The sequence below is a fragment of the Acomys russatus genome, chromosome 29, assembly GCF_903995435.1.
Source record: "Acomys russatus chromosome 29, mAcoRus1.1, whole genome shotgun sequence".
Classification (NCBI taxonomy): domain Eukaryota; kingdom Metazoa; phylum Chordata; class Mammalia; order Rodentia; family Muridae; genus Acomys; species Acomys russatus.
Window position 1 is genome coordinate 10,383,944 of NC_067165.1, and position 10,527 is coordinate 10,394,470.

Below are 10,527 nucleotides of genomic sequence, written 5' to 3' on the forward strand. Positions count from 1 at the left end.
TATGGGAAAAAACTATGGTAAGCTTATATCTACCACTTTTAGAATGTGCCCAACTGTCTTCCCTAGTATTTGAATCATGGTGAATTACTACCTGCAATAAATAATAGTTGTAATGTTTTCATCTTTTGTTACTATTTCATGTCGCAAATGTTTTGAATTTTGGCTATTCTAATAATAAGTAGATAGCTTGTTTTGATTCACGATACCACAATATTGAGCTAATTTTAAATATGTATTTACTGTAGAATTTAGGCTGTGCCCTGCTCTACTTTTTTCTACATCTTGTGAAACAATAGCTTTCAAACTGAGTATTGCGCTGAGTGATTCCGTTTTACAGTGCAACAGTTTTCTACATTTTGAGTGTACATGTGGAATTGAAATGACTGTATACATTTGTGCAAGTAACCACCTTCACCAACCAGTATGAGCATGAGGAACAAAATTACAAATAACTTAATCATGTAAGTAAAGAAAATAACACCTATGAAGTTATCAGGGTAGAGGAGGAATACCTAGATACATGGCCATATGAAGAATATATCATAATGGGCCTGGAGAGATGGTTCAAGGGTTAAGAGCACTGGCTGCTCTTCCGAAATCCTTGAGTTCAATTCCCAACAACCACCCAGTGGCGCATAACCATCTATCATGAGATCTGGTGCCCTCTTCTGGCCTGCTAACAAACATGCAGGCAGAATACTATATAAATAAATCTTGAAAAAAAAAGAATATATCATAAACCACAGGCCTATTATTAAACACATCAGACCAGCACTGTCATCTATACCACATAAAGAGTAGAGTATTTAATGCAAAGTGAGAGTAGTGACAGCCACACTCTCATCTATAAACATTGTGCATGTACCTGAAGCCTCAGTTTATCAAAATCTCTGTGACATGACATTGCCTATTTATATTGCCATTTTCCATGACCAAGTTTTGCACATTGTCTTAATTTATCTTGAATCCAACCTGTCTTCAAGTGGCTCAGGACCTCCAATAATTCCTTAAAAATCTTCTCCAACCATTTGTAATAATAGTTTATGTTTCTCTATCAATTAAATAATTAGTAACTGAAATGCCCTCAGAATAAACAAAGTGATCCTAAGTAAAGTGTAGGTTTTGAACTTTTTTAAAAAAAACTTGCTTTATTTGGGGTTCTTTAATGCTTATAGCTCTCTGTCAACACACCTACCGTAGATAGGAGAGAATAGAGGTTAATAGGAATAGGAAAAGTAGACCTTTTTAGGCTCAGTTCCTTGGAGTGATTCTATTCTTTGTAATAAGGATTTTAACAGACCTGTTAAACAACAAACCACAAATTTCAGTAAAGGCGATTGCAACCACAGTAGTCAGAATTCAGAGCAACAGGCAGAACCTGGAACTTTGAAGCATTCTCTGGAGTGTTTCTCTCTAGCAGTGTCTTGAAATGGAGCAATGAACAGCCAAAGGATGGGAAGAAATACCAAACCTAAAAATCCAGCCCTCTCGTTTTGGGACTCTCACCATCCATACTAGCATGTTTACCAGTTGGCAAAGACATCCTGCAAGAGGCAGTTCCTTTTCTAGTCTTCTCTCAAAAGTCTATTTCTAGCAGACAAACAGTACACACTCTTACAGAAGTCTGTTTGACATCGCGCACTTGGGATCAAAACAAAAACATGTTTACATCAGCAACAGTGACATATGTGTGTGTGTTTGAAAGAGTGAGTAGACAGAGTGATTTCAACAAAGGGTGTGGACATGTTTACTAATTCGTACTCTTGCCTTTTTATTGTAATTCTTCACAGAACGGTTCACAGTGACTGGCTTACAGAGGCCAGTCTTGGCTCCATTGGGTGGTATGCTAGAGCTCAGTTGTCACTTGTCTCCACCACAACAAGCACAGCACATGGAGATTCGCTGGTTCCGAAGCCACTATACACAGCCTGTGCACCTCTACAGGAACGGTAAAGACCTGCATGGAGACACCATCTCCAAGTATGTGGAGCGGACAGAACTTCTGAAGGATGCCATTGGAAAAGGGAAAGTGACCCTCAGGATCTTTAAAGTAACTGCTGATGATGATGGGTCATACCACTGCCTCTTCAAAGATGGTGAATTCTATGAAGAGCACATCATAGAGGCCAAGGTCACAGGTAATCATGGAGCTTTTAAGACTACTGTGTACCCAAAGCCTATCAAGGGATGAGTGGTCAGAAAATTCTTAGAGTGTAACTCTTGTTGCATTGTGATTAGCAAGCTGAACTTTATGTATTTGTTTTTATTTAATTACTACAGTGCAGAAATTGGTTCTATTAGTAAATATTTCTGTGTCATATCTACATGCATTGTTAGGTTTTTAATATACAATCAGATTATTTTAGTATCCTTTCAAATATTATTGACAACACTTTAGTAATTTTTCAAATGAACTGCATTTTTAAAATGTGCTTTGTACTATAAAGTTTGGTGTGGAGAGAGGTGTGGAAGATATCACAGGAAATGGGTATGAAAAAATAATCAAAATATATCGTATATTTTTAATTAAAAAAAAGAAAATCATTCTTTTTACTGGTAATACTTATTTCCATTTCAGTCTAAATCAATTACTATTTGTTGCCCAATGATTTTCCAATAACTTTTAGAAGAGATTTTAACTACAATCATCACTGTACTCAGATGTAATAATATATATGAAGCATAGACAATTATATGATGTTTATGCTACTTTACTTACTCTGAATTGTTCTAAATGAGAAATAGGTGGATTGAATGTAAAGATTTTAAAGGGAACTGAACAAATCCATGCATGTGTACATATACATGTGTGTCTCTAGACCCAGATGACCAATCTTTATTAGATGCAATATGACACTCAAGACTGTAGTCTGTAGCTGAGCCACACAACATAGAACATTGCTCCATACAACTACTAAAAATGGCAAACAGCTACTATGTTACCACAGATATATATTTTTGTTATTCCAAGGACATTTTACTAGACAGATCACTTTTGATAAAGTATGTTAAATCTCCATGTATTCATTTTTGCCTACACATTATCCAAGTTTTATGTCACACAAATTAACCTAAAAGTTTTCTTTAATACTGTTTACAATAAAATTTATTTTTATAATCTACTTACAGAGGCTAAAATGTACCTAGTAAAGTGATAAAATAAAAATGTAAGTTATAAATTCTATGAGGGTCAAATATTTATTTCTGTTCGCCATAATCTGAAGACCTAGCTTAATTTTTTAGACTAAGTAAATAACCCCAAAAACACTTTAAATAAATGAATAAACATATGAAAGCATTTCCTCAGCTGACTTAGTTTGGACATACTTTTGACTATGTCTTACTACCTTCCAATCTGATGATTCTCATTTTTATGAGCTTCTTATGGTAGAGGGAGTCTTGTAGACTTTTGACTATTAATGTATCTTTTAAACTGGGATTAAAACTAAAAAGAGCTTTTATTTTTCTGTTGTTTTATTTTCTATTTGTATCTAGCAACATTGTTTTCTTTTCTTTTCAACCAGCCATAAGCTCAGACATACAGATTCGTATGCATCCACCTAATATCAAAGGTGTGATGTTGGAGTGTCATTCAGGAGGTTGGTTCCCGGAGCCTTGTATGGAATGGAGAGACAGCAAAGGAGAAGTCATTCCAGCTGTGTCAAAATCTCATTCACAGGATGAAAACAAATTGTTCCATGTGACAATGGCCCTTCTTATTGAAGGCACTTCCCATCAGAATGTCACTTGCTACCTTCAAAACCTTCTAACTCAGCAAGAAGAAAGCTTAAGTATTGTTTTATCAGGTAAAACATGTGTTCTTCAGTATCAGCCTTTGTCATACATACTTATTATTTCCTTTTTCCTTGACTTAGTTCCTGAGGCCTTATTTCCTTTTCACTTTACACATCACTTAGTTTGTTGTCTCTTTCTTTCTTCGATGTATTTCTTTTCTCACTCTGTGTCCTTGGCTATTTTAGTTTGCATTTCTGTCATTGTGATAAAACATTAAGAATACAAACAAGTTGGGCTTGGACAAGAGTCTATTTGGATTACACTGCTCATCATGAAGGGTAGGAAGAACAGAAGCTCCCAGTAGGAACTTAGAGGCTGAAATTGGGGTATAGACGACAGAGGAACATTGTCCACTGGCTTTCTATTCCTGGCCTTCCCAGCTTGATTTATTAAATAAGTCAGGAACACCTGCCTAAGGCTAGCATCACGTACTCCAGTGGCATGGGCCTTACCACATCAATCATCAATCAAGAAAATGCTCCCTATACATAGACACAGGCCAATCTGATGAAGGCAACTGCTCAGTTATGGTTTCCTCTTCCTAAATGACACTAGTTCATGTCAAGTCAATAAAACCAACTGGTTTATTGAAATTAAAGGTTCCAAGGCATAGCATTCAAGGTCTTACCATCTTCTGATTTCTTTTTATCTCCTGGCTTTAAGTACCACCAGCACTTTAAAAGTTCCTGAAGTTATATCTCTTAACTCTACTGCTCTCATCTGAAAACACATAAGTCAACCCAAAAGTCTAATAAATACCATAATATAAGCATATCAAGAACTAAACCCATGGATACTCCTAAGCTTGATTAATTTACTGCTTTGTAGTAGAATTTCATATTTTCAGTTGCTCAGAACCAAATCATTAAAGTCAGCCTTGATTTCAATTTTCTATCACATTCACATATACTGAGAAATAATGCTAAGTCTACCTTTAAAATAAATTCAGAGTCTCATTGTTACTGGAGTTTCAAAATAGATGTGTGACTCTGGTTCCCAGACTCTGGTGGTAGTGATGACTCAGATTTAGTCACATATTTTAAAAAGCAAATAGGCATAAAACCTAATGATAAAACTAGAAAAGGCAATGTAATTTCACTCTGGACACCCCAGAGTGTTCCAACACCCCAACACCTGGTAGGGGAGAAAGAAGGTTAGTGGGGAGAGGGCGCATAGTTTTCAGGGTTGTTGGGTTTCTTGGGACAAGTCCAATCCATGTTTCAGGATATCTCCCAATTCTTCTCTTTACACAGCATCAACAGCACACAGGAGAAGCAGGGCAGAATCACCAGCAGCCTTCCTCTTTCTCTGAGCCCACAGTCTCCCTTTGGGTCTGGCTTTTATCCCCACTGACAAAGACAACACCCTTGCACCAGGTAGTTCACAGCTGACAAACATCATGTGTCATCTCATGAGGACGTTATCAGCTGTGGGCAAACTAGATCAGCCCCCATATCCCACACCTGGGATGGATATATATATATCAACTTCTGCACCATTTCACCCTTTCTGTTTTTAAAAATGGTTTTTCTTTTACTTATTTTTATTTTTATAACTTGCCGATAATCCAGTATTGCTAGAAATGGCTCCTTTGTTTCTCTGGTGGAACGTCTCATATTTCTCAGACTTAATGCACCGGCCATTTTGAGCTCTGAGGCTTTCAGCAGTTACTGGGAAAGTTAATAGTGGTAATCTCTTAACCCGAGGCTGCTCCTCAGTTCAAGATTAACCTTATCTCTTGAAACAGGTTCTTTCTCTTTAACAAATTTACCCTGTATGACCATCGGCTCTTTCTGCTTTCCCAGCCCTCCCAGGGACTGTGAGAACTTAACACTGAAAGTGCACATAACAGGGCAGGGTGGCAATTGTGGGGAACATTGGCTCTCAGTTACCACCTTTACCAATGGTGCTTTTTGCTTTCCAAGCAACTCAACCTCTACCTGCAACCTGTGGAGTTACTGTAGAGGTTTATCTGAGGACATATCCAAACCTGCATTCAGTAGCATGCATTAAGTCATCAATAACTAGTTTCTGTCTTCCTGCAAGCCTGTTAGCTCTTAGCTGACCAAAGAAAGATAGCTTATGTTGTTTGCTGCGGGGCCTTGCGTGCCTTTCTTTTCCGCGTGGCAAGAGACTACATTGGCAATCCCTAGACCAATATTTCTCCCTTCCCACAGTTGCTACAATACCCTGGAAGTCTTGGCATACCATTACCATCTCCTTGTTTTCTCCTACAAGCACCATTTTCTCCAGTATTAATGTGCCTGTTATTTTGAGGTCTGGAGACTTTAATCTTAACAATTTCTTTATAAATGACCATGTTTTAACATTTGAGACCTCTAGCTACAGCTTGTCCTATACTATTGGCTTGTTCTAGTAAGTCAGCATAATGCCCATGACCGTTTAACAACATTTACCCACTTTGTTAGATTTTGTTGTTCTGTACATATGGCTTTGTTTCTCCACCATGATTACCGCTGTAACTATTGAGCAGCTTCTAACACAGCTGGCATCAATCCCCTCCAATCTTGGGGAATAAGTCTATGCTAAATAGCCCAGTTATTTAACATTTGTTTAACGAAAGATGTGTGCATTACATACCACACAATAGGCTCTTTAAAATCTAACATTATCTAGTGGATGTCATGCCAGCTCATCCTGACCCTCACCACCAACATTAGCAGGGATATGTTGCACAAAGACTGAAAAATCTGATAGTGTCTGTGTAGCTCTAGAGTATCCTTTTGGTGATGCACCTGCCTCCAAATCCTTTTAGCCTGTCTGGCTTTCAGCTGTGGACAAAGTGGAGCAGCCTCCATATCCCATACCTGGGATTAAAACAAAAACATGTTTACATATAAAATAAAACTTTCACAACATCCCCCCCCCCTTTTTTTTCTTAGTTTGTTTATTTTTAAGACAAGATTTCTCTGTGTATCTCTGGCTGTCCTGGAAGTCACTCTGTAGACTAGGATGACTTTGAACTTATAGAGATCCACCTGCCATTGCCTCCTGAGTTCTGGGATTAAAAGTATGCACCACCACTGCCTGGCATAGCCAACAGCTTTTTATAAAAGCATCATCACCCAATAAAACAAGCAAAACCAATCCACCCCAACCTAAAGGAATGGGATGTCATTCTTCTTGAGATTACTTCCTGATGATTTGGGGTATAGGGTACCTTTGGAGAGACCCAAAGGAAATTTGGAAAAATGGTTAAGCAAGTTAGCAGTAACATTTGTTGTTTAGTCTCTAAATGCTGAGAAAATGCAGGCTTAAATGACATCCTTATCAGAACAGTAAGAAAGGTTTGACAAATTGAACTAGCTGATTTGAGTTGTCTTGGAAACAAACCTTGATAAAACAGCAACTGAAGCACTCTGAGGTACGATCATGCAAGATGCTGGAATAAATGGGTCAGCTGCTCAGCATCCTTGAGGAAGAGTCTTGTCAAGGTCATCTCCATTCTTTTGGAGTATGGTCCTTTTTTCTGTAAATATGTAATCTTTCACAGGTAACATACAGTTCTGCAATTATAATATGCATGGGATCTGCAAGCTGTACATAGCAATTAAAGATAATTTTCTGTTCTTTGTATGAGCAGGTGAAAGACCTGTCTTTCTTTAAGTCAGTCTCGATTGTATACCAAACTGTAATACCAACCTTTATCTATGCCACTTTAAAAGAATGGCATAATAAGTCCTGAGAATTTTGTAGCCAAGATTTATTCACTATGCATAGACATTTATGTCTCAGCCAGTCTTAGAGATACTCCCATAGAAGGACCAGCATATACATTACCTGCCTGGGTCTTAACTTGTTTCTCCTTGTGCATAGGTCAAGATCTTGAGGGGAATCTCCCTCTGTCATGGCCAATTTCTAATAATTTATATGGAAGGCACAGTATCTTTTCCTATTAGGACAAATGTAAAATTTTCCCAGTGCAAAATACTGACTTTCTTCCACTTTTGAGTTAGCACCTTTCTATGCTTGATTCTTTCCGTTGACTTAATTTCTTCTTTAAGGAGTTTGGAGATTTTTTTTATCTTTTTGTGTTTGTGCTTGGCTTCTGATTTCCAAGCTGTACTTTGCCCAGCCATGCTCTCTTCCTTCTCTGCCACACAGTTCAAGCTTTAAAAAGTTAAGCCTCCTCCCTGTATGGTAATACAGAAAGGGGTGGTCCTGCCATGTTGTGAGCCACTTGTCAGCTTCTCAGTGGCATCCACTAGCTGCTGTTTCAGTGGCTGGCCCAGAAAACTGAGGGTACTCAAGTGCTTGGACCTGCCCTAGGGACTTCATTGCAGTTCCAGACCCCAACCACTGAGCCAGCTGTTCACATCTCTAGCTGCAGCTTTTATACATACATACATACATACATACATACATACATACATACATACATACACACACACACACACACACACACACACACACACACACACACACACATATATATATATGCAGGGGCTTTCTCATTTCAGGCCTCTGTTCTGAAAAGCTTTTTGCCTTCGGGGTGTGCCTGCCTTGTATGCTTTTTTTCCTTTTTAAAAAGACACCAGGCCTCTTTACTTAAACAGATAGTACATAGAAGATATTTTGTTTTATGGGAGGCTTTGTGCATCTATCTATGACTTTTCTCAGGTTAGTTTCAATTCTATGTTCCCAGTGTGGTATGCCAATATGGTGGGAAGTGGAGCAAAGGGAAGCCTCCTGTGCCCAATAATGATTCATGAGACTCAAAATATTACTTTACAAATACCTATGCTGTATAGATTGGCTCTTCTCCAACTAGATCATAACTTAAAGTAACCCATTTCTACCAATATACATTCTGCCATGTGGCTAGTTACCTCTGCTCTGGTACCTTTCCTCTTCACATCTTGCTGGCAGAATCTCACATGCCTGGCTCATCCAACATCCTTTCTGGATACCAGATATCTCACCTCCTATTTCCTGCCTAAGTTATAGGCCGCCATATTTATAAATGACAAGTACTACATCCATTCAATATGAAAGCTATTCCTTCTACATGAGTTTATTCCACAACAAACAGATGTCCAAAAATGATGCAGGAGAATTCTTGGTGGTCTTTAAAACAGCCTCTTGGTGAACATTATGGCATGTATTAGATAGCGTAGTTTTTTTTTTCTGGGAAGAAAGATATGAAAAATCATATGAAGAAAAGGAAAGGAAAATATACACCAACTTAGGTCTCTAGATATAATCAGGATCAGTAGCCCCAGTTTCAATAAGTACATTAAATTGAGCAGTGCACAAATTAGACATGAGTGCTGCAGGACTATTGGACTGATTTCATAGTAATCCTTGAAAGCCTACACCTGAGCATTGGGGAAGATTTAGATCGTAAGAAGCTCTAAACGAGGTGGGAAAACCTCTTCTTGTTCACCCAGGAGTGTTATGAGATAGGATGAACAAGAAATGAGGGAGGTGACCTTTTCATACCTTTGTATCAGCCTCACTGGAAACCCTGCCTTGCTTACTTTTACTCTGGTCCTGTCCTGCTCTTTACCCAACCCATCAAAACTGTCGTTCTATACTTGCCTGGGACAAATATTCGAGATGGTAGGCTCTTGAATTGTAATATGCTTCAAATGAATCATCATTCCTAACTAGGTATGGCTAAGCCAAGTTTTCTTACTGGTAATATTTGTGACTTACTGTTCCAGGTGAACTGTTTTCATGGAAAACTGTTTGGATAAAGATTCTGAGTTTAATGGCGCTCACGATGATAGACTATTGCATGGCTTTATGTGTTCATTTAATGTGTGGTAAGTAGTTCTGAGGGGTGGGGATCAAAAGTGGGAGAAGAGAAAGTAGCAAATAACTCAGCAAAGCCTCTCAAAAACTTAAACTTAGAATTTTGATATGTTCTAGTGTTACTGCCACTGGGTCTATACACCCAAAGACTCCAAGTCACCATACAACTGAAAAATTGTGCTTCCCAATTTCTTGGGGCACTATTCAAAATAGCCAACTACGTATGAGATCAGTTTTGATGTCTGTGAACAGAGTAATAGATAAAAATACATAATAATAAGATATACATTTATGGTGATGTTTTAGTCAGCTATAAAGAATAGAGTTATCAGTTGTTTGTAGGGTATAAGTGAACGTACAAGGAAATTAATATTTTAACTGTTTTAACTCAGAAATGCAGATATCATGACTTTCTTCAATTGTGAGTCATAGAGTTTATATTGATGCAATAAACTTTTAAAATATGTGTGATGTTAATTTTAAAGCAACATTTTCTGGGATGCAAAGGGATTATTAAGTGAGAGAGAGAGAGACAAAAGATTTTGTGGGAGTGGCAATATGATAAATGATTAACATACATCTGAATGAAAATATCGTAAAGAAATTCATCAGTATATGTGATGAATATGTGGCAATAAAAATTAAAATTCCAACACATATATTTTATTTTTGCCATAAGTTCTATTTCTCTATTTGTCTATGACATATTCAGACCCTCTAGGTCTACTCCAATGGATGTAGTATGTTTGTCACCTAAGGATTTGGGAATGAGTGTTTCTGCAATTCTCTGAAGTTTTCTTGTTTACATTACTAGCTGCCTTTTCTGAACACTACCGTCTGACTGAAACTGCATGTGATTTGCCAACTATACTTTTGTGGGGCATACATTGGATCCACTCACTTGAAAGCCACACATTCACAACTTTCTCCATGCCAGATAATACCATGTAGATA

The 10,527-nt window shown here is 37.8% G+C and overlaps 1 protein-coding gene across 1 annotated transcript; it reads left to right on the forward strand.

Annotated features, from left to right (window-relative positions):
• Positions 1 to 315: 315 nt before the first annotated feature.
• On the forward strand, positions 316 to 9,631 carry LOC127211317 (selection and upkeep of intraepithelial T-cells protein 2-like). The gene is made up of 4 exons (XM_051171137.1): positions 316 to 461; positions 1,791 to 2,138; positions 3,525 to 3,806; positions 9,483 to 9,631. Exons 2-4 carry the CDS (start codon positions 1,844 to 1,846, stop codon positions 9,590 to 9,592), a joined length of 687 nt encoding a protein of 228 aa, XP_051027094.1. The 5' UTR covers positions 316 to 461; positions 1,791 to 1,843; the 3' UTR covers positions 9,593 to 9,631.
• The last annotated feature ends 896 nt before the right edge of the window (positions 9,632 to 10,527 follow it).